At 38.1% G+C, this 24,994-nt stretch overlaps 1 protein-coding gene across 5 annotated transcripts in view; it reads right to left on the bottom strand.

Moving 5' to 3' along the window:
• Positions 1 to 20,866, bottom strand: part of HMGN3 (high mobility group nucleosomal binding domain 3) — a 33,671-nt gene extending 12,805 nt beyond the window's left edge. For 2 of the 5 annotated variants that reach the window (XM_036317099.1, XM_036317097.1), the window contains exons 1-2: positions 20,672 to 20,866; positions 1,709 to 1,759 (exon numbers count right to left, since the gene is read on the bottom strand). In XM_036317099.1, the coding sequence (XP_036172992.1) occupies positions 1,709 to 1,759; positions 20,672 to 20,686 (66 nt within the window). In that variant the 5' untranslated portion in view covers positions 20,687 to 20,866. The remainder of the gene's footprint in view (positions 1 to 1,708; positions 1,760 to 20,671) is intronic. The other 3 variants (XM_036317098.1, XM_036317100.1, XM_036317101.1) reach the window with 3 other exon arrangements.
• Positions 20,867 to 24,994: the final 4,128 nt, after the last annotated feature.

The following is a 24,994-nucleotide window of genomic DNA, read 5'->3' as shown; positions in this document are numbered from 1 at the left end:
AATATTTTGGTTAACAATACTATAATACATATAAATATATAAAATAGAATATTAAAAATAATAATAATTAAAAAAATAATATAGGCATACCTCTCAGAATACTTCAATAAAGTAAATATCTCAGTAAAGTGAGTTGCACAAATTTTTTATTTCCCAGCCCATATAATAGTTGTGTTTACAGTCTATTAAGTGTGCAATAACATTATGCTAGAAAAACAATGTACATATTTCAATAAAAATACTTTACTGCTAAAAGATGCCTAACACCATCTGAGCCTTCAACAGTTGCCATAAACCTTCAATTTGTAAAATATGCAAGATCTGCAAAGCACAATAAAGTGAATCACAAAATGAGGTGTGCCTGTAATATAAATAATAAAAATTCCAGGGCCAAAACAATATGTATGAGACAGCTGTAGAAGCAAAATTCTTATACATATATTCTAAGCAACTCTATTGCTTTTAGTGAAGAGGGATCGGAAAGACTGTTTTCACTATCCAAGATCTATTGTGTGCAGTGCTTTCTAGATTTTCTGACTGACAGATCAATTTCAATAGCAATCCCTAGGGAGAAACCCAAATGCATTTCATGCCCAAATCTAAAAACATTAACGTTCGTTACACGTAGCCAACTGTCCTACAAATTATATTTTCAAGAAAATTCAAACATTCATAATTTTTGGTTGGTTCTAACATTAGTATAGTGACTTGATTTTGGATCACAAATTTCACCTCTCAAACTGTTAGACTGAATGCTTGGTAGGTGGATGGTGGGGATGTGGTTATAGGCAGTTTTGTTTTGCTTTTAAATTATTTCTTTATAGATTCTGTTAAAGGTTTTCCACTTGGCAGAATGAATTTCTTTGTACAAATCCTCTGTAGGGATTTTACTACCACGATAAACTCTTCTGGATTATTATCCTCAATATGAACCACCCAATCAAAGAATCTGTAACTAGACATTGTTTTTATCTAGCTCACGACCCATTTTAGTTTATAAGTTCACTGCAAACTCTGTGCAAAAATGAATGACTGTCACCATAGTTACCATCTCACTTGCTACTTTTTCATCCATCTCCTTTAGAAGTTCATGATATTAGCACAGCGGGTCAAATGCAAGGATTTCTTCCAAGATCCTAGCTGTTTGGAGGTTTCTGTATATCAATACAGAGCTTCTTTGAATTATTGCCTAATTAACTATCCTAAGCCCTAAGACTTTTTCTGATGTAAAAAACCCAACTTTAGTATTTTGACATCTTGTGTATCCTTCCATAGCTTCTGGCTTCAGACACGACTCCTTAGGCAAATTTCAGAACCTAAAAAGTGATATATAATTCACTCACTGGAGCAGAGAATTTATTAAATCAACAGTCTTTGATTTCCTTGCTGTGAAAGGCAGGCTTTGTTCTCCTTGATGAATTTACCTATTATCTCGATTTTTGCCCAGAAGGAATTCTCAGTATCTGCTTTAATAAGACAGCAGGACCCACAGGTAGAAACATAAGCAACACAGTAAGTGGAAAATGACTCATCTGTGAACCCGACTGAAATATACCTAGGCCAAGGGAGACTACACAGTGACACTCTCTGGCTTATGTAGTCTCAACAACCTTGTACAGGAATAGTATTCATTCAGATGCAGACAATCATAACAATATTAAAAATTCCAGTTACATAACTGAATACAGGATATCAAAGATACACTTACCTCCTGTTTAGTTATTTTGGATCCATCCTTGCCCTCTGTATTCTCTGGAGACTAGAAAGAAAATATTTCAGTAAATTGTATTTAAATTGGGAAACACACATTAGATGGAGTTTTTTTTTAAGCTATTTAAATTCTCTGGACCACATATACCAACAGATACCTTGTGGGGAAAAAGTAAGTTTATAAGAGAATATGTTGTTTACACACACACACACACACACACACACTGCATAACTGCTCTCATTTTTAAACGAGGAGTGGTGCAAGAATTGATATGAGTCCCTGTTCTCAATGTACATTCAAACAAAGCAATTTTCATTCTTGTGAGTTAAAGAACAGAAACCCAGTAGTCAGTGGCAGGGGTGCCTGCGATCCACCTGCATGTTCCAGTTGCTTTGATTCTCTGAGATGAGGGCAGGATATCTCGCTTTGATTTCTAGCCCATTTCCTGATATCACTTGACTTGATACTCATAATTTTTTTAAAAATATTACTATTTTTTGCCCTAGCTGGTTTGGCTCAGTGGATAGAGCGTCGGCCTGCAGACTGAAAGGTCCCAGGTTCTAGTCCAGTCAGGGCACATGCCTGGGTTGCGGTCTCCATCCCCAGCAGGGGGCCTGCAGGAGGCAGCTGATTAATGACTCTCTCTCATCATTGATGTTTCTATCTCTCTCTCCCTCTCCTTTCTTCTCTGAAATCAATAAAAATAAATTTTAAAAAAGGTTACTATTTTTCCATTATCAACTCCAGCATCTCTCCCACACTCCCAGTTTCACAGGAGAGCCAAGAGCCCTGCCACCCGAGCTGATTTGTTCCCTGATTTTAATCCAGCCCGTGCAGCGCCTACCCACTCCTGTGACAGTTAAAACCTGCTTCTTTTATAGGCTTGCATACAACGGGGAAAGTATATTTAGATTTACATGACATACGAGCTACCCCTATATATATATTTTTTTTAAATGTATTTTATTGATATTTACAGAGAGGAAGGGAGAGGGATGAGAGTTAGAAACATCGATGAGAGAGAAACATTGATCAGCTGCCTCCTGCACACTCCCCACTGGGGATGTGCCCGCAACCAAGGTACATGCCCTTGACCAGAATTGAACCTGGGACCCTTGAGTCCGCAGGCTGATGCTCTATCCACTGAGCCAAACTGGTTAGGGCAACCCCAATATATTTTTATATACCCCAATATATTTTTATTGGCTAAGACAATAAGATTAAAACAATCAGAAAATTAAACTACTTAAGATATGAATAGAGTTCCCATTAGAAAAAAAATACAAATAGCAAACCAATGTTTGGCATAACGTTTGGCTTAGCAATATAAAGCAGCTAATGCCTTATCTAATATGAGGGGGGAAAAATAAGATCATAAAACCCACTGTTTGGTGGGGCAGGAGACACTGTAAATTAATATAATATTTTCAAAGAACAACTGGGAATATGAGAAAGATACATACAACTAATCATATAATAACCCAATAATTCCAATTTTAGAACCAGGACTCAAAGAAAGACTCTGAAAAAAATATGGTTTTATTTGTATTTTTTCTAATATGAAATAACTGGAAACGACTTACTGGAAATGTTTAAATACACTATGTAACTATGAATGCAATGAGATTAAAATATTTAGACTATGTGACTACATAGAAAGAACACATAAAATAATGCTAAATTTAAACACAAAATACTATATAAAACATAGGTCAGAAGTATATAAAGTCTTTGAAAAAGACAAAAGCTTTTCTTCAAGTCAAAGGACCTAGTAAATCTTCGTTCTTCCTAGGGTTTCCTGCTACCCAGTAGTTCAACCTCTCTCTAGAGCCCCCTAGACCTATGGAGTTCTCTTGTTTTCCAAATCAATGAACTTTTTCCCCTCCTCCAAGGGACCTCCCCTATCATAAAGGGAAACTGAGCCTCCCTTTTCTGTTCTCCACTCTCTTGCACAGGATTGTCTGGTTCACAGATCTAGTGCTACATCAGTCAGCCGAGTTAGGGAGGGCAAGTCTGAACACATGAAGACAATCCCCAGATGGGCTATTCAGCTGTGCTCACATCCTCGGCTCACTTCACAAACTCGACCCTTCTGGTCACAAACCAGACCCTCTGTTGTCAAGGAGTGCTGGACTGCCCTGTCAGGCCACTAGGTAGATTTAAATCTGGGGTACTTCTACCTGTTACTGATAGGCATTTAAATAAGCAGCACATAGCTATTGATGTTAAATGATATTAAAAAACAAAAAATGATTAAATGACATTATTTTCAATATTTTTCTAAGAAGATTAGTGACAGCAATGTGACTGAGAGATGACTCTAAACACTGACCTAATAATGTTTGAATTGGATGTAAGTTACTGAAAAAGAGAAACTTGAAAAGATGCACCATTAAAAAAACAGGTGTAATTGAAAATATTAATGCCTTCAGATGAATGAACATAAGACTAGACATGTGAAGAACTACAACTCTAGGCAAAGCTGGTTTCTCTGGTAATCTCTCCACAAGTGCTTTCTACTAACACAGCGGTTCTCAACCTGTGGGTCGCGACCCCTTTGGGGGTCGAACGACCTTTTCACAGGGGTTGCCCAAGACCATCAGAAAAAACATAGATAATTACATATTGTTTTTGTGATTAATCACTATGCTTTAATTATGTTCAATTTGTAACAATGAAAATACATCCTGCATATCAGGTATTTACATTACGATTCATAACAGTAGCAAAATTACAGTTATGAAGTAGCAACGAAAATAATTTTATGGTTGGGGGTCACCACAACATGAGGAACTGTATTAAAAAGTTGTGGCATTAGGAAGGTTGAGAATCACTGTACTAACAAGCAGGTAACAAATCTACAGTCAGGAACAACCCAACTGATCTTTACCTTGGGATAGTGTGGTACTGTGCTACGAATGCATGTCAGGACACCAGCTTAAAAGTTTCAGTAGAAATCCTAGATCAGTGCTGTCCTATAGAAATATATAATTCTGAATTTTCTAATAGCCACATTGAGAAAATAAAAAGGAGATGAAATTAATTCAATAATATTTTATTTAACTAAATATATCTAAAATTTTATCACTTCAATGTGTAATCAATACACAAATTTTGAAATATTACACAAACTTTTCTGTACTAAATCTTCAAAATCTGACATGTATTTTATACTCATAACACATCTTCATTCAAGTGCTAAGTTTTCACCAGGAACACCTATTTATGTATTTAAAGTTCATAAAGTTTATAGTGATTTTACATATCCAGGTTGTTTCAAACATATTAAAATTTCCAATAACTGAATCTAATATGTTTTTTAGATTTAAATAGATTAAAAATAAAGTTTTAAAAACTGAGCTTATTTTTTTTATGTGGTTAATAGCCTCATAAAGCTACTGGCTACCATAATGGACAGCACAGTTCTAGACAATAACCACCACAAAAGAGGAGAGTAGAATAGATCAGAAGTCAAAGGTCTTGGTTTTGTTCTCAAGGACAATAAAGACAGAACAATTTTAGGCTTTGTTAAAATAAAATTTAAAGACAGTCCTTAACATTTTTAAGACAAGAAATAGGATCTATAAACTTACAAGTCAGGAGAAGTGAAAATAAGCAAATTTTACAAATAAAAGGCAAGGAAGAAAAAAACAAAGCAAGGAAAAATACAGGAAAATAGAAACCACAAAGTAAGATTAGAAAAGGTCCAAATACATTAAAAATCACAATATAACTAAGCAAGTTATACTAAATCTTTACAATGTCAAGTGACAGAAGAAAAGAAGAAAGTGATTCCACTTTCACAAATTTTAAAACAGGAACAAATCAATATTATGGATTTGTATATGTCATATATAACATATATCATAAGTGCATAAAATTATGGACTGAAAGAATACACACCAAATTCATAATGGTTGTCTCTAGGGAGGCTGACAAGAGAAGGGAAACAAGGATGTTTCAAACTTGAACTTTATTGCTAACATTTTATTTATTACAAATATCTGAACCAAATATGCTAAAAAAATAAGTCAACTTTGTAAACTCTGAGCAGTGGGTAAATGGGAATATTATATTATTTCCTGGATTTTTCTGTATTAATTTTTTTTCAAACAATATTAAAAATATTGTGGGGACAGGGCGAGAAGTAAAGCCCAGTTTAACAGTGCCACATCTATTCTCTACTACAAATTCCATGACTGGGTTTACTCATAGCATATTCGGTGTTTTTTCAATAGCTTATAAATCTGGTTCATACACTGCCTCTTCTTTTTCTGTTCAAGACACATAATTCATAATCGCTTCATCTGTGCTGATCTGAAGGAACTGGAGTCAGGCAATACTAGAAGCCTCTGAAGAATGATTCAAAACTCTCCCTCTCGCACTAGTGTGGGAGGAGAGTGGGGCAGAGAGAGCATGGATTCCTTCAGCAGCTGGCCAATGGTACTGTACCCTTTCTTTCATTACACAGAGATGCCTGGGTTCTGCATCTGAGGGCACTGCAGTGTACTGAAGGGGACACAACTATATTTTCCTTAAGACTACAACAGGACCAGCAATCCTTATCAGGAAAGCAAGAAAAGAACTTTGGAATTTTTATTCTACAGACTAGGGGTGAGGAATCTTTTTCTGCCAAGGGCCATTTGGATATTTATAACATCAGTTGTGGGCCATTCAAAATTATCAACTTAAAAATTAGCCTGCTATATTTGGTCAAACATTTAATTAACTCACCCCTAATGCATTGGCAGGGCTAGCCCAAATGATTTCACGGGCCTTATATGGCCCTTGGGCCGGACGTTCCCCACCCCTGCTATAGATCATCCATATGGAATCAACAGGAAAAATTACCCAATTGCTGAGCTTCTCTTTCAATAAACAGCAGATACCACTTTACAGAGGGCACTGTGGGGGTCATGAGCCCAATTTTCTCCCTCCAAACTCAGGAAGGGATCAGAGAAGATGAGAAAATCCTTTCAAGAGTTACTCGAGAACACTTCCACATGGCAATAGCCTGTGGGTTTGCAGAGGAAGATATACTGAGGGTGTGGCAGGAAGCTGGGAAGTGTGAGTCTAGTACCCCTGGTACCATGTTTCTCATTCTCACACAAGAAAGAGGAGAGTTCAGGATTCTCAGCAAAGTGTGCTGGACCTGATATTAAAGTTCCCCAAAGTCTTTCCTGATAAGTATAGGCTCTCAGAGTTTTACTTCTAAATTTTTACTGACAGAAGCTATTGCTTTATAACTTAAGTGAATTAGTTGCATTATTATAACCATTTGCCAGCAGCCATAGAACAAATCCAGTCTCAACAACTGGGTTATCCATGCTAATCTGGAAAAGCTGGGAGTAGCTATAACCAATAATGACTTCTTTTAACCTGGGAATGTATTACTTGGAGGTGATTTGTCTTTAATTTGTTGGCTAATATTTTAAAAATTATTATTTGAAATTTCTTTTAAAGTTAATTTACAATTTTTATTACAAATGCAAGGCTGGAGAAAAAAATGAACTGTTTAGCAAAGGACAACCATTCTAGGACAAAAAACCCAAATAACCAATCCAGAGAAGACTGAAACGTGTCTGTTAAAAATAACACATAATTCAACTACTTGAATAAAGCAATGTTAATTTCCCTCTACATTGTCCATGAAATCTTGTGAGGTTTTTCAAATAACAGTTCCCTTAAATTCAAATATTCCTATAATACATGAAATAGACACTAAAAGTTTTATTCAAAGCCATCAGTACCCTTGTTTTACATTAGTATGGCTGTTTTTCATTCATCCTAAAAGTGTATTTTGGGACCTTCCAATACTATACTGCTTTTTTAAAAAAAATTCTTTATTGGTTAAAATATTACATATGTCTCCTTTTTCCCCCATTGACCTTTCCCCTGTCGTTCCCAACCCCCGAACATTTGCCCTCACCCCCTACTGTTTGTGTCCATGGGTTATACTTATATGCATGTATACAAGTCCTTTGGTTGATCTCTTACCCCCTTCTTCCTCCACGATACTGCTTTTTAAAATAAATCTTTAAAAATCCAATACTGGAATTGAGAGATCATATGAAGAGGAGTAATAATCAAATACATGCTAAATGTTTGCTACTTCCTCCTTTGCTTATATCAATTGATTTCATCAACTTCTATAAACCCAAATTGTACTTTGAAGTCGTATCAGCCTTGTGTCTTCCCAAAGTAATATTTTGTTGTTTAAGATAAAAGTAACTGTGTAATAATTTTGCTTTAAAAGACTTTGGATGAATGGAAATAAACAGCAGCTCTCTCTTTTCTGAGGGATACTTTTAGGAAAAATATCTCACATTTTAAAAGATAATTGAAAGTAAAGAAAAAGCCATATTCAACTAGGTTCAGTGAAATTTTATTAGCATAAATATGCATAATTCAATAATGGGAGTATATTGTTAATATGAAATAAATAACTCAAAATATTTTACACAACTCTTTGTTATGAATTGCCTCTTTCATGAGAGGTATCTTTTTCCATGTGTTGTGGTTCTGTATGGGATGAGCTTATGGAGGAAACACCTGACTGAGGTCAGAAGCCTGCATTCTATATGGTCTCATATCTCACGTGTGGTTGGATCATTGAATTCTTTGAGTTGTCTAATCTTGCTGGAAATCACTTGATGTTTGAGTGGCTGCTGAAAGGAATTTAAAAGCCTTGCAAGGATACAATTGCTAGGGAGGTTAATAGGATAACTATGAGGAGAATAATAGGTAAGGAGTGAAAAATTTCCCAGAGCAAAGATTCCCAGGAGCCAAGATTTAAATACATCAACTGGGTTACAATCAGATTCAGGTTTTACACTTCTAAGTCAGTTTACATTTTTGGGAATAATGGGTAATTGGGTTTCAATTTCTTCTGTTATGTACATCGCACAATATGACGTATTAGCAATTGCATATACTCATGATTACTTAGGACAGGATGAACATGAGGATATTTCATTTCATTTCATTTCATTTCATTTCATTTCATTACATTTCATTTCATTTCATTATTTCATTTCATTTCATTTCATTTCATTTCATTTCATTTCTCTCTCAGAATTGATGTTTGGTGTTGCAGGTGAGCTTCCACCTAGATTAAGCCTGTAATCATGTGAGCAATCAGGTAATTTAATAAGAGAAATTTCTATGGAAACAGAAGAAAAACAAAGGTTAATAGAGTAAATTATAAACTCAATTTCTGAGTTTGGAGAGCAGTCAATTGAGAAATATTTAGATTTGAGTACAAAGCATCTATAGATGGTGGGATGAGAATAGCAGTTTCAACCTGATTGAGTTTTCTGGTTTGCACTTTGCCTGTCTTTGATGATGCCCTTGGGTGTGTGGTGAGTTGCCCATGCAACAACCATGAAGGTTGTCTATACATGGTCTGTTGTGGTGATCCTCTGGCTTACAGGTAGATTAAAAAAAAATTCCAAGATAATGAATAAAACTAGAGTCTGATAACAGGTGTACTGTAGTTTTCTATTAAAACATTTTTTTGCCCTAGCCAATTTAGCTCAGTGGATAGAGTGTCCGCCTGCGGACTGAAAGGTCCCGGGTTTCACTCCAGGCACATGCCTGGGTTTTGGGTTCGATCCCCAGTAGGGGGCATGCAGGAGGCAGCTGATCAATGATTCTCATCATTGATTTTTCTATCTCTCTCTCCCTCTCCCTTCCTCTCTAAAATCAATTAAAATATTTAAAAAAGAAATAAATATTTATGAGAAGTATTATGGAATGGTTAAGAGCAAAATTCCTGAGTAAAAGAGGGCTGGGTTAGAATTCCTGATTCTATCACTTCCTAGCTGTGTGACCCAGGGGAAATGCCTCAATCTCACTAAATCCTAATATTCTTACTGTGTATGAGAAAGGCCGAGGGCTCAGTGGTTAAGAGCACAGGCTCTGGAGCCATGCTGCCAGGCCCACAATCCCAGCTCGGCCATTCACCAGCACAGGGGCCTTCTGCAAAATGGCAGTGTGAGGAGTACACACCTTCCTGGGAGGATTCAGTGCATTAAAGCAAAGTGCTCAGAACAGTGCCTGAGCTATAGAAAGCTACCTAACTGTTATTTATTGTGACTGTCATATCATTATCTGTGAGACGAGGACAACCTCAGAACTGTTGTGAGAGTAAAATGAAGTTATATGAAATTATACCTTAATACTTCCCACATATATTTTTATAACTTCACATATTTTTTTATTAAAACTAAGGTGCCTAATGTATATAAAGTCCATAGCTCAGGACTGGTACATACAGGCATTCAATAAATGGCAGTTATTTAAATTTTAATAGTAAAAAATGTATTTATATGTTGTTACTGATGTTCATTTCTCTTCAAATATTAAATTTTAGAACCAACTTTGAAATTTAAAGTTGTTTTCTCTATTCTTTACTTGTGAATATGCATATCATTTACTTTATGGGCGACTTAATATGCATTTGCTTCGAGCATATTTAAATGGCTGTTTCTGGACATGTCCACAGATATACGAATATTAGATTCTCTAAAAATCCTGACTAGGAATACATGATTTGACTGAACTTTTCTGAGAAGAAAATGAAATGTACAATAAATAAGCAGCCAGTGAAAAAAGAATTCAACATTTTGATTTGGTTTGTTATCTTCAACACTGAATTTTAAATTACTCAGGAGACTAACCTCATATTTCAACATACTAGGTACTATGAAAGCAGTCAATTTAAATGATATTTATTTCAGTCACCATTTCCAAATTGTACCGTGAAGAAAAGTGGAATACATTTAATTTTGGTGTAAACAAAAGCAATGTTTTAGGAGGAAAATATAAGAGAAGAGGATCACATGATAACTGATTTGCTAAGGGAATTTTAATGTTATGTGAAGATATTTTTAAACACATTTCTTTTCTGTAAGAAAATGAACCAGATTAAAGCTTATGTTCTTACAAAAGTACTACATTTTTATTTGGTTGCTGAACACTTACTCCTATAATTGCAGTAAATTAGACATCCAGGGTGAGATGCTTACTCCCTATGCACTGTGTGTGCCATTTGTTCTCCTACAAAATAGAAGGTTGAGGCTTACTACAAGCCTATTATTTCACAGTAGTTCTCTTAATAATTAAAAATATCATTATCCCATAACGAATATCTCTACTGTTTTACATGTGCCAGGTACTGTGCTAAGAACTCTGCATTCACTATGTCATTTAATTCCTCCAACAACCCAATGAGGTAGAAGATAATTCTATTCTGGTTTTATAGATGAGGAAACTGAGTCTTAGAGATTTAGGAACTTAGAAGCTTAGGAAGAAGTAACCTTCCCTAAATCATATATCTAGTAAACTGTAAAGCCAGACTAAATTGGACAATCTCACGAACAAGTATATGAAATAATTAAATTTATACTTAAGTATAATTACATTTATACTTATTGAAAACCATTCATTCATGTACTCATTCAACAAACAGTTACAGTACCTATGCTAGGAGCTATGGGAATAAAAAAGATCAGAGCCATCAAAGACTTCATGCTAAAGTGGAATTAGGATTACAAAGTTAATTCAAAATTAGGTAATAAATCAAATCAGGTGAGCCAACTTAGAAACGTGGTCCCAGACAACCACCTTTAAAACACAAGAAGGTCATTAACAGAAAGGCATAGGGACCAAGAAGTCACTGAATCTCTGAGAAGGATGGCTACTGTTCACAATCCAATCTCAACTGTACTAACAGGCATTGAATTTAACTTCCTCAAACAGCAAAGAAATACTTCATAGAAAGACCAATGACAGATGACCTGTAGTAACAAACTAGCACTCCTCCTCTTAAGAATAAAAAAAAGAAGCTATAACCCCCAACCATTTAAACCAGCCGTGGGCAAACTACGGCCCGTTTGAAATGAATAAAACTAAAAAAAAACCAAAAAAAAAACACCGTACTGTTTTATGTAATGATGTTTACTTTGAATTTATATTAGTTCACACAAACACTCCATCCATGCTTTTGTTCCGGCCCTCCGGTCCAGTTTAAGAACCCATTGTGGCCCTCGAGTCAAAAAGTTTGCCCACCCCTGATTTAAACCAAACAACTTTTGACAGTTTTTTGTTTTTGTTTTTTTCCCTTTGGACATGTATTCGGGTCAATCCTTGAAATGCTCCATAGCTCATAGCTTTTCTTGTGGCTTATTATCACTTCTTGTCATGAATTATAAATACTTGCATATGTATATAACCTACCCTGTCAGACTGAAAGATCCTTAAAATAGGGCATTTATTCATTTACTTTAAAAGGATTGATAAAAACATTAATAACTTTCCTGAAGTGCTTGCATAAAGATGATGCTCAAGAAATGTATATTTAACATGGAGTGAGTGAATCTATATATACAAAAGCCTAAGTGACTGAAAGACCGAATGATTGAACGACCGGTCGACCGGTCGCTATGACGTGCACTGACAACCAGGGGCCAGATGCTCAATGCAGGAGCTGCCCCCGGTGGTCAGTGTGTTCCCACAGTGGGAGCGCTACTCAGCCAGAAGCCGGGATCATGGCTGGCGAGGGCAGTTGTGGCGGCTGCCTCTGTGGCAGCACTACCAAGCTGCGGCAGCAGCAGACACAGCGGGCCTGGATGAGCAGGATCGGTGCCCGACTCAGGCTTGGGCTCCTCCCTGGCCACCTGCTGCCTCGTGCACTGCTACACCCCCTGAGGGGTCCTGGATTGAGAGAGGGCACAGGGCAGGGGCCCCACAGGTGCACAAATCCATGCACCAGGCATCTAGTAAATAAACAAAATGAACAAAGACTGCCATTTGGGAGTCTTTACTCAAATATAGGCTCCATATCAATATTAACTCAAATTCAGTAAGCACTTATGGATGGCATACTATCAGTCAGACCCTTTCATACTCAGACCAAGAAACTCAATATAGCTAAAATGGCAATTCTCTCCAATTAATTTATAAATGTAATTAAATTTCCATCAAAATCACAACAGGCATTTCTGTAGAAATTTACATGCTGCTCCTAAAATTTATATGGAAATGTGAAGGACGTAATAGCCAAAACAGTTTTGAAAAAGAAGAACAAAGTGGAGAATTGACATTATTAGATTTCAGATCTTACTATAAAACCCAGATAATGTGGTATTAATGTAAGAATAGACATGGAGAGAATGGAACACAACTTAGAGCCCAAAAATAAACCTTTACAATCATGATAAATTGATATTCAACAAAGGTACCTAGGCAAGTTGTGGGAAAGAATTATCTTTTCAACAATTGGTGTTGGGCCAAATGGATATCCACATGTCAAAAAAAATTTAAACCTTTATCTCACACTATATCCAATATTAACTCAAAATAGATCATAGACCTAAATATGAGATAAAAAATCTAGAAGAAAATACCTATGGCCTTGGATTAGGCAAAGATTTAAAACTCTGTTCTTTAAAATATATTATTAAGACAGGGTTTTTTTTTTAAAAGACACAGACTGGAAGAACATATCTATAAATCATACATCTGATAAAGGACTTGCATCCAGAAAATACAAAGAATTCATACAACTCAATAGTAACATAAGCAATACAATTCAAAAATGGGCAAAATATCTGAATAGACATTTCACCTAAGATATACACTGTGCTAGTAAGCACAGGAAAAGATGTTCATTATCATTAGTTATTATAGGAAATCTAAATTACATTAATCAGAATGGCTATAGCAAAAATACTAACAATACCAGGTATGAGCAAGGATGTAGAGAAGCTTGAACTCTTATGCACTGATGGTACAATCACTTTAGAAAATAGTGCAGAAGTTTCTTAAATGTTAAAGACACTTTCATGCTACCACCATTTCTACCTTTTAAAAACTTCCCTAGAGAAATGAAAACATGTCCATGAAATACTTATATAGAAGTAATCCAAATGTCTATCAAACTGTGAAAAGATAAACAAAAAGTAGTAAATCCACCCAATGGAGTATTATTGGGCAATAAAAAAGAATGAATACTAATATGTGCTATAATTAAAAAACATTATGCTGAATGAAAGAAACCAGACACAAAAGACTACATGTTGTTTGATTCCTTTTATATAAAATTTCCAGAAAAGGCAAACTTAAGGAGAGTAGATTAGTGGTTGCCTGGGACTGGGGTGGGAAAAAGGACTGGCTGCAAACAACGTAAGAGACTTTTTTTGGAGTGATAGAAATGGTTTAAAACTGAATTATGGTAATGTTATACAACTCTATAAATTTATTAAAAATCATTGATCTGTATACTCTGAAAAGATGACTGAACTTTATGGTAAGTAGATCATAGCTCAATAAAGTTTCTTTAAAAATATTTTTTTTATTGATTTCAGAGAGGAATGGAGAAGGAGAGATAGAAACATCAATGATGAGGGAGAAGAGTATCATTGATCGGCTGCCTCCTGCACGCCTCCGCTGGGGATCAAGTAGGCAATCTGGCATGTGTCCCGACCAGGAATCAAACTCTTGGTTCATAGTTTGATGTTCAACTGGCTGGATAAATTTTTTTTTAAAAGGAAATTATACTCCAAACACATTGCTTGAGAGTTGCATGGAGTGTCAATATCACTCACTCATGGGCAGTGGTACTTTCAATCTTTTTAAAAAACTGCATCTCATTATTCTTTTTTTTTTTCATTATTCTTAATAATATACATTTCTTTGATTTATAGTACAACTAAACATTTTCATCTATTTGAGCCTGTTATTTTCTTATAAGAACATACATCTTTTCCATAAGGACATTTGAGACTATCAAACTAACAAGTCTCTGCACAGCAAAAGAAACTGACAACAGGCGGCCAACCAAATGGGAGATGATATTTACAAACAGTAGCTCTGACAAAGAATTAATTTCCAAGATATATAAAGAACTCATAAAACTCAACACCAAACAACCCAATAAAAAAATGGGCAGAGAACCTGAACAGACACCTCTCCCAAGAAGACATATGAACAGCCAATAGATGTACAGTATATGAAAAGATGTTCAACCTCACTAGCAATTAGAGAAATGAAAATCAAAACTACAATGAGATACCACCTCACACCTGTTAGAGTGGCTATTATCAACAAGACAAGTAGTAACAAATGTTGTAGAGGTTGTGGAGGAAAGGGAACTTTCATTCACTGTTGGTGGAAATGTAGACTGGTACAACCACCATGGGAAACAGTCTGGTGATTCCTCAAAAAATTAAGAATAGATGCCCTGACTGGTTTGGCTCAGTGGATAGAGCGTTGGCCTGCGGACTCAAGGGTCCCAGGTTCGATTCCGGTCAAGGGCATGTACCTTGGTTGCGGGCACATCCCCAGTAGGGGGCGTGCAGGAGGCAGCTGATCAATGATTCTCTCTCTCATCGATGTTTCTAACTCTGTATCCCTCTCACTTCCTCTCTGTAAAAAATCAATAAAATATATTTAAAAAAAAAATTAAGACTAGAGCTACCATACAACCCATCAATCCCTCTCCTGGGTAAATACTCGAAAAACTCAAAAACATGTATTTGCAAAGATATATGCACCCCTATGTTCACTGCACCATTAGTCATGGTGGCCAAGACATGGAAACAACACAAGTGTCCTGTGATAGAGGACTGGATAAAGATGTGGTACACATACACAATGGAATACTACTCAGTCATAAGAAAGGATGAAATACTGCCATTTACAATAACATGGATGGACCTCGAGAGTATTTTGCTAAGTGAAATAAGTCAGTCAGAAAAAACTCAGAACCATATGATTTCACTCATATGTGGGATATAAAACTGAAACTCATGAACACAAACAGCAAGCAGTGTGGTGGTGCCAGAGGGAAGGGAATGGGGAATAAAGGGGCCCTACTATATGGTGATGGGAGAAGATTTGACTTTGGGTGGTGGCACACAGTGCAATATACAGATCTTGTAACATAGAAACCCACACCTGAAACGTGTATGATCATATTAACCAATGTCACTCCAATAAATGTAATAAAATTTTTTTATTAAAAATAAAATAAAATAGCAAACTTTTTTTCAGTGATATCTGGTACAAATAATTCCCCCAGTTTTTCATAAGTTTTTAAATTTTAACAATTCTTCTTTTGCCATATCAAAATATTCCTTTTCATATAGTCAAATGTATCTGTATTTTCATTTATATCTGTCTCTGGTGTTATAACCTGTGGTATTATTATGAAAGATTAATCAGGAATCTTGAGTATTATTAGTTAAGCATCCCCTGTGCCAAGCCCAGCACTACTGCGCCTTTCCATTTTAAGAAAAACAAAAACAAACCTAATTTCATATTTCAAAACAGGAGGCAGACAGCCTTCCTCCCATCCCCTTAACCCTTTATTTAACACATTGTATACAGGAAACGTATTTATATGTTTTACGTATTTATACGTTCTACCAGTGTAGTAGAGCGCGGGACACATATTAATACGTTTTTTTATAGACTAGCAGTAGAATGCAGGTAACGTATAAATACGTAAACTGAAGTTATCATAATTTTACTGAATGTTGCCATTTGCGCAAAAAATTAGCAAAAATGGCCCACGCCACCTGTTAGCGCGTGCGATAAAAACTACCCACAAACAACGTGTTAAGTATAAAAAAACACTAGTGTTTACATCCCAAATTCATGGAAAATCTTCTCATGACAGAATTTCTGATGTGAAACACTAGACATCTATATATATAAAAGCCTAAGTGACTAATACGGCAGAACAACCAGAACGACTGGTTGCTATGATGCTCACTGACCACCAGGGAGCAGGCACTCAATGCAGGAACTGCTCCCTGGTGGTTGGTGAGCTCCCATAGGGGGAGTGCCACTCAGCCAGAAGCTGGGCCCACGGCTGGCGAGCGCAGCTGCGGTGGCAGGAGCCCGTCCTGACTCCGCAGCAGTACTACCAAGTGTCGGCGGCAGGTGCAATGGGCCAGAATGAGCACGAGGGGCGTGGTGCCCAGCACCAGTTTAGGCTCCTTCCTGGCCGCCTGCCACTTGGTGCACTGCTACATCCCCCAAAGGGGTCCCAGGCTGCGAGGACTTCGAGGAGAAAGAAAATTAATACCTGGGTACATTAGAGGGAAACGACAAAAAACAAAACAGAACAAAACAAAAAAACAAAGGCAGAGAACATATTAAAAACAGTCAGAAGAAAACCGGCAGGCGGACATCCCCCGAGTAATCCCAGACTGCGAGAGGGCACAGGCCAGGCTGAGGGATCCTCCCTTCCATGCATGAATTTCATGCACTGGGCCTCTAGTTTCTAATAACTGTAGCAATGAGGAACTGGTGGGAAAAAAAGAAGGATGTGAAAATGTGTTTGCTATTGCTAATCATGCCAGGACTCTAGGCCTGCCTGGCTGATACTCTTAACATCAGATCATAACCAAATAACGTGACCACTGCAGACATTCATGGACATCTGACCAGAACAGTCTAGAACTCAGTCACACACTATCCCACCACCACCTTAGTCCACGAATATTGTCATTTTCCCTGCCATTCCACTCACTATTAATGAGTAGTAACCCATTGAGCCATCACCCATTAGGCAATAAATATATGGGAAAGTCAATTTTACTTAAATCTCACAAACTCAGAAAGAGATTTAATATAACTGAAGAACTCTTCACTGTTGAGTGATGTACTACTTAAAAAAAAATACTACAGCAGTAATAAAAAGCCAATTGGTTTAATGTAGTCATCACATGCAAAGATACAGATAAAATAAATATATGATTAAGAAATGTAAGGCCTGGCTGGCGTGGCTCAGTGGTTGAGCGTCAACCTATGAACCATGAGGTCACAGTTTGATTCCCGGTTAAGTCAGGGCATATGCCTGGGTTGCAGGCTCGATCCCCAGCGTGGAATGTGCAGGAGGCAGCCAGTTTATGATTCTCTCTGATCATTGATGTTTCTATCTCTCTCTCTCCCTCTCCCTTCCTCTCTGAAATCAATAAAAATATATTTAATTTTAAAAAAAGAAATGTAAGAATGTTTTACATTAATATAGATATTATGGGCTTTGAGTTGTGTGACTAAGGCCTTATCAAGTTAAGATACAATCTGAAGAGGCATTCAAATGCCTGATAACAGAGAATGACTGTTTTTTTCTTTGTATATGAGTTCTACCCACATTTTCAAGACCAGCCCAAATTCAACCTTCTTTCCTTTTCTATCCTACAGCTTTTAGAATCTATAATACATATTCTAGAACATATATATAGGCTTAATATTATTCAATTGTTTTGATTCTGCCACTCCCGTCACCTCATTGAATTAAATATAAGCTCCATGAGAACAACCTGTGCATCCCCATAGCATTAAAGCCGTGCGAGGACTCCAGATGTTTTTTTATTATTGTTAAATTTTATTATACTTTTATTCCAGATGGTTTATGCCCCTTCTTATTCTGCAGAAGCCTAAACATGTGCTCATTAAATAATTTTTCTTGACTTCTGGGAACAGGTTAAAAAAGAGGTCAAGATGGCAGAAAGTGTTGTGAGGGCACTTTTAAAACTTATTATAATGTAGAACAGGCAGTCCTTTAGTAAAAACAACAACACTGAGTATGTAAATGTTTTGACAGTTACTCCAGCTTTACAGATCTCCAAAAGCTATGGATGGATTATGTCCAGTTCTTTTCTTTGCGTCTAGGCAGGCTTTACCTAATGACAATGGCTTCCAATATAAATTCCAGTGAACTCCAGGATTTCATGAGGCAGCTATAAAGTTGAACTGATGGATGGAATGGCCAAGTAGCCATATTTAATTTGTGGCTGCTCCTCTCCAGGCCTTTGAGCTCTAGGTGCAAATGAAGACCTTTCTATTAATCAAGGAGAAGTTTGTCATCTCTGAAGAACACTCTGAGGTCCTGAGGGATGATACACAGGTGCCTGTACAGAGGTCTGTCCCTAGTCCCAGAATGCCTGGCTAGCTTCTTCAAGGGGTTCGCTGCCTTCCAGAGAAATAAAACAATAATCAAAAGCCAGCTCTTCTACTGTTTTTCTTTCCTTTCCTTCTATTTTCTTAAGAGAGGTGGACAATGAGGGAAAGAAAAAGTAATGGTTTCACCAACTCTGGCTCTTGAACAACAAGGATTCTACCATGTCAGGGTCCATTAAACATAAAGGGTTTGTGAACACCTAACCTACTGTTTATCTAAATTTGTTAATAATTCTAAGGAAAGGAAATGGCGCCAACTAACCCTGTAGCCCATTTCTTGATGAGTAGTTCCTTTGACTCTACTAGAATTCCAAGCATTGTCATTAAAGCTCAGATAAAATGCTGAAAATGGTGAATCACTTTAATATCCTTATTTTTAATACAACAGGGCTGGAAAAAAATACTTCCATAAAAATTAAGTTCAAATAATGAATCTCAAGTATTGGCACTCTCAACAAGCCATCCATCTTCTTAGGCTTGAAGTATCTTGGATTTCCTAAATTCCTCTAGACTAAATGAAGAGAATGAGTAAATAATGTCTGAAGGTAAGAAATTTGGACCTACGGAATCTAATTAAATCTTTGGTACTAGCTATTGGTTGGTGAGACAGTGGGTACTTCAAGTTTCTAATCCCCAGTACAACGGTGATAACACCCCTCAAGGTGTTTGAGGATTAAATGAGATAGATAATGCAAGTCAAATATTCTCACAGTAAGAGGCACACAGTATGTGCAAAATAAACTAAGATTATTTTTAAAAAACTGGTTTAATTAATATGTTTTTAAAAAAAGGAGTAGAGACAAGTTTTCATCAAATTTTCAATAATGACAGATAATGCAAAAGCTGCTGTATTTTTTTAACTTCAATATTTTTAAGGAATGCATTCACTTAAACACACAAATCAGTCCACAGTCTTCAACGGATCAAACAGGATATTATTTGTAATTATGCTTCAAAGGTAGTACCCTCACTGGCGGCCACTGGCGGGAACATGGGCGCAGGCAGGGGGAGGGCGCAAAGCCGCCGCACACCTGTTTTCTCCGGGCGGAGGGACGCCTTCCCATCCCTCCCCAGGACAATGACAAGTCGCAGCGCGGACTCCGAGAGAAAGAGACGTCCGCGCGCGAGATACTTGGTGTCCGGTGCCCGCGCGGAAGGGGACATAATAGTCCGCAAGCAGCAGATGAGACTGGGGTGACCCCAGTTCCCTCTGCGCACGGAGGGGGGCCGGAGAGGGCGGACCCCGCCTTCCCCGACGGTGGGTCTGGGTCGCGGGGCGGACCGGGTGGCCTCTGCCCTTGGCGGCCACGGTGGGTGACCCGGGGCCAGGCGCCGCCCGTCTGCACGGCGCCAACTCCGCCGCGCTCTCCGCGAACTGCGGCCCCGCCTCGGCGTCCCCGGCCCTGATTGACACCGGAGTTGGTACATACGGGTCTGCCGCGGAGCGAGCAGGGGGGTGAGCGCTATTTTAAACATGGCTTTCCCTCTGCCGGAGCCGCCGGAGCCCTGGCTGCGCACCCGCCGCGGGCACGGCCCCCTTGGGAAGAGCCCCAACATCTGCCCGACTTATCTTTTCCCATCTCCTCGTGCGCGTCCTCGTTCCCCCCCTCCCGCCGCTTTTCCGCCACACGAGCTACAACCGGGCAGTTTGCAGAGGAGACTCCCCTCCTGGAAAGGGGAAGGTAAACCGCGTCTGCTTCTTGCAGGAGACGGAAACCATTCCGCAGAGAATGAGTTCAAAAAGAGGGGAAACCGCGTCGCCGGACAGAAAGTAACATTCCGAGACCGATGGGGACGGGCGGAGGGAGAGCAATGTCCACAACCAGCATCTGAAAACACGCGTAGGGAGCGAAGAGATTCGCAATCGCCGACTTAGTACCGGGCGCATTCCGCGCAAGCCATGGCAATGACAAGGTTTGCTGGAAGCACAATTTGAAGGCCTTTGAAATCTTTTTTTTTTTTTTTTTTTTTTTTGGTAAGACTTACCTTTCTCTTCGGCATAATGACTATGTTCGTGCAGCTAAAAAGTAAAGTCACGGGCTGGAACTGCTGGCACCGCCGCTGGATGTTGCCGCCGCCGCTGCTGCTGCTCACGCGCGGGGCACGGCCTCTCCGACCTGCACCTCCACTGCTCCCTCAGGGGGCCCTCTACTCTCTGGCCTCCCGGCTCCTCCAATGAGAAGCGCCGGCAGCTGGCCGCGAGGCCCCATTGGCTGCGACAACGTTCTAAATTCCACGAGGGCACGCCCACCTCTGCGCGCTCAGTAGGAGCTGTTGTAGTTTCCAATTCACGGGAAAAAATCTGCCTGGCGACTGAGCATGCCCAGTTCTACTAGTAAACCCCAAGCCACAGGATCCTGGAGTTTCATTGTTTTGCTGCTCCCTCTTTGGATTGTGCCAGTGTGGGCGGACCTTCCTAGGGAGGAAAAATATTAAGGATGGACACGTTAACTTTTTAATGTAAGTATATACACAGCAGACACATTATACGTTTACGACTCATAAAGGCTTGTAAGGAATGTTATATGATGGAGACCTCTAAGTGTGGGAAGGTGCTCTGTTCTGGAAGTCTGGCAATCTCTAAGGGTCTTGGTTTTCCCCTCTAGATATCTAGTGACATTAACCCCTAAAATTGTTTAGCTCTTATTTCCTAAAATCTGTGATTACAAGAACATATATGCATAGCCCATGGGCACAGACAGTAGTGTGGTGAAGGCCTGGGAAGGTGCGGGGGCTGGGTGGAAGGGGACAAGGTGGGAGAAAATGGGGGACATCTGAAATACTGTCAACAATGAAAAAAAATCTGTGATGATAAATCACTCACTAATCCAGGCTGTTTCAAACTAGGCTTGAAAATGAATAGGATATATTGGTAATGGAAATTTAAAAAAGAATGAACAAGGTCATAACAGATTCTTTTATATTTGAAGCATATATTTTCATATACATGATTTAAATATGCATAGTTTGATGTTTGATCTCAAAGATCTGCTAGGCATTAAATGGGCATTACAAAAACACTTCCAAATTTATTTTATAAGATCAGTTTTACCCTGATACCAAAAGCCACTGCATGGCCATTTCTTTCTTAAAAAGAAAAGAGAGCTAAGACCAATATCCTTTATAAACACAGACATAAAAATCTTGAACAAAAACTTTAGTATATCAAACCCAACATTTAAAAGGATACTACATCTTGACCAGGGAGGTTTATCCTGGGAATGCAAAGTTGGTTTAACATCTGAAAATCGTCTAATGTAATTCACCATATTAATAGGATAAAGGAAAAAGCCAGCATGATCATTTCAACAGCTATAGGAAAAGCACTACTGAATGGGTAAACAAAGTGTGGTAAACACATATGATGAAATACTACTCAGCACTAAAGAGGAACAAAATTTCCTACATGGATAAATGTCAAAACAAAATGTTGTCTGGAAGAAGTCAAATACAGAAGACTATACTAATAATTTCGTTCATGTGAAATTACAGGAAAAGCAAAATTAGGCAAGGTTAGTTTCAAAATTATATTGGGAGACAAAAGTTTCCATCACAGGAAAGTATATTGAAGCCTTATACTGTAAATATGACCAAATCCACTTTGGTCACACAGAGGCTGTAAATATGTATAAAACAACATCATAAAGTAATTTTAATGCTTGATTTTTTTCTTGGTTAATTTCAGAATAATTGGTATCCTAGCAAACTCCAGAAGTGGTCAATGACTTTCTTTTTTTATACTATCTCAAGGAACCTGTGGATTTTTATATATTTGATCTATTTCAACCTATTGCCATTATTGCTATTTTTTATGCTCATAATGCCTCAATATGAGAACCTTTTCAAACTAGTGCTTATAGATTCTTTGCTTTCAGTGGATGGCAATGTACTCAAAAGAACTGGGATAAAACCAGTTCTTTGCTCTAAAACTGGATAGAAACTTCAAGGTTAGTAATTTTATGTAAAAATCCTATTTATAATGAAGTTGTCTTAGAAGAGAATTAATTTTCAAAGTGCTTGATGGTTTTTAAAAAGCCATTGAATACATGTTTTCATAAGATGTGTATGGGAAGGAAACTGGTAGCAAGTGAAATCTGGGTTGAATTGTTGTTTTTCTTTAGTTATTTTTATTGATTTTTAGTGAGAAAGGGAGAGGGAGAGAGAGAAACATCAATGTGAGAAGGGAACATCTATCAGCCGCCCTCTACCCGGGATGAGCCACCAACCCAACATATGCCCTAACTGGGAATAGAACCAGCAACCTTTTGGTGCACAGGACAACACCCAACCAATCAGTCAGGGATTTTTGTTTTACTTTATGGAGATAAAAAGGTGTCACAACAAAAATGGGGCTAGGGTGAGTTTTTTCCTCCTGTGATGAAAAATGACTCATGAAATTGGCTTCTTTTATTTTTCAAGACTAAACACAATCAAGAGCAGAGAAAAGTGTGAATGCTTTTACTACACATAGTAAAGTGGCTGCAGTGAAATGAAGCTTGCTACCTGGATAAAGAAAGTTGATTGTGGGAATCTTGGGTCATTTGAGTCTCTTAGTTCATTTACACATGATGGAAATAAGAACTTTAGCTGAAAATAAATAAGAACATCGATTCTCTTTCCTTTGAAGTGGATTGCACGTCCCTGAGCTGGACACTAAGGAATGGAGGGTTCTCCCTGTACCTTCAGTAGCCTTCAAGGTCTAGGAAAAGAAGTGCCAACCTCTCTGGCAGCCCTGAAGGGAAGAGGAATAGGCAAAGAGAATGGTTCGGTGAGTAACTAGAATTACAGGTTAGGCAATAAAAGAAAAATGAGACTGCCACATGCAAGACAGCGAGGAGGCCAACCTGGTAGGAAGTAAAGACTCCTTTTCTTATCAGTATATTCCCCTGAGCATTTTTCCTGCTTTGATATATCAACTCTAAGACTGAAGTCTTCTCTACAGGATGTGGATACTATCTAAGCCAAGATAGACAATGGATGGACGAAGGGAGTTACTGCCTGAGGAAGAAAGAAGGACAAATTCGTGAGCAAGCTTCTTTTCCAATTCCAACTCCTCTCCCTTCTTTTCTACTCCAAGAGGCTAGAATCCTACACCTACCTCAGCAGTTTTCAAACAGCAGGACAAAATCATTCATGTTGTCCTGACTATCATTAAGGAAGGTGGGGGAGAGAAAGAAACAAGAGAGAGAGAGAAGAAAAGGCAGAGCATAGAAAGAATCAGAATGCATTCCACATGGTAAGTAGTGTCTTATAAAATGTCTCCATTTGTCCATACATTCCCACATAAACATACACTACACACAAATACATATACGTACGTAGCGTGTTTGTTGTGTATTTTATAGGTTGTGACTTGAAATGTACTTTTAGGATGGGTTCGTGGACAAACTTTAAAGCTACTTCATAGCCCTAATGAATCTTCTGAATCCGTGGGGCTCCATCAATATGTTCCTCAGAAGAAAGGTCCTTAATCTTCAAATCTTGAAAGGAAATTTTGAAAGGAAATGATCACTTGCAAATCACCTCCCTCTTGATTTGTCCCTCCTTCTCTATTTCAAGGAGGCTCACTAGTAGGATTTTGCTCTAAGTAATGACAAATTACTGGAGAAGTCAGATTTAGAATCTATATACTGTTGCTCTGACAGGTGTGTGATTCTGGGTTATGTTACTCTCCAGTAAACAGGCCAGAGGTGAATAAGATTAGGAGTGTAACAAAACGACAGCAAAAGCAACAAACAAAAGGTGGCAAAAGAATATTCCATTTTATTTTTATTTGTCAAGTCTCTGATTGGATGCTAACTTTTGAAGAATCCACATTTTGTTTTTACAAAGTCATTAGGATAGTCTAAGAGCCACCCATCCAAAGTCACAGGAGCTGCCTGATAATAATTCAGAGTCTTTATGGCTGGACCTAGGAATCTGCATTTCAAACATGCGGGTATTTTTATACTAGAATTTGAGAATTCTGGACTAGGCCTTAGCTCTCAATAAATATTTGCTGAATGCTGGTTCTTCAATTCTAATGATGTATATCTGCGAAAGCCTCTTGATTTCTTAGCACACTTTCAAAGCAGAAGCATAGTTCTGTGGGTGAAACTCCCACAGACCTCACTTTGTGCTTGTGCTTTATCTCGTCTTAATTCCAGTTTTGCTTGGCACTACCTGCTTCCTTCACATTCTTCTTCCTCTTCTCAACTTGCAAGGACCCTGAAGGGTGATTAAAAACTGCACACCTCAGATCCCTAGAATAGCACCCCTTCCCATCTTCCCAGGCAGCCCTGCAGGAGGCTTCTGGAGCCCCTGACAAGA

This window comes from Myotis myotis, unplaced genomic scaffold (assembly GCF_014108235.1).
Source record: "Myotis myotis isolate mMyoMyo1 unplaced genomic scaffold, mMyoMyo1.p scaffold_m19_p_7, whole genome shotgun sequence".
NCBI lineage: Eukaryota > Metazoa > Chordata > Mammalia > Chiroptera > Vespertilionidae > Myotis > Myotis myotis.
The sequence above is the reverse complement of the archived record's forward strand: the minus strand, read 5'-3'. Positions and strand labels throughout refer to the sequence as shown.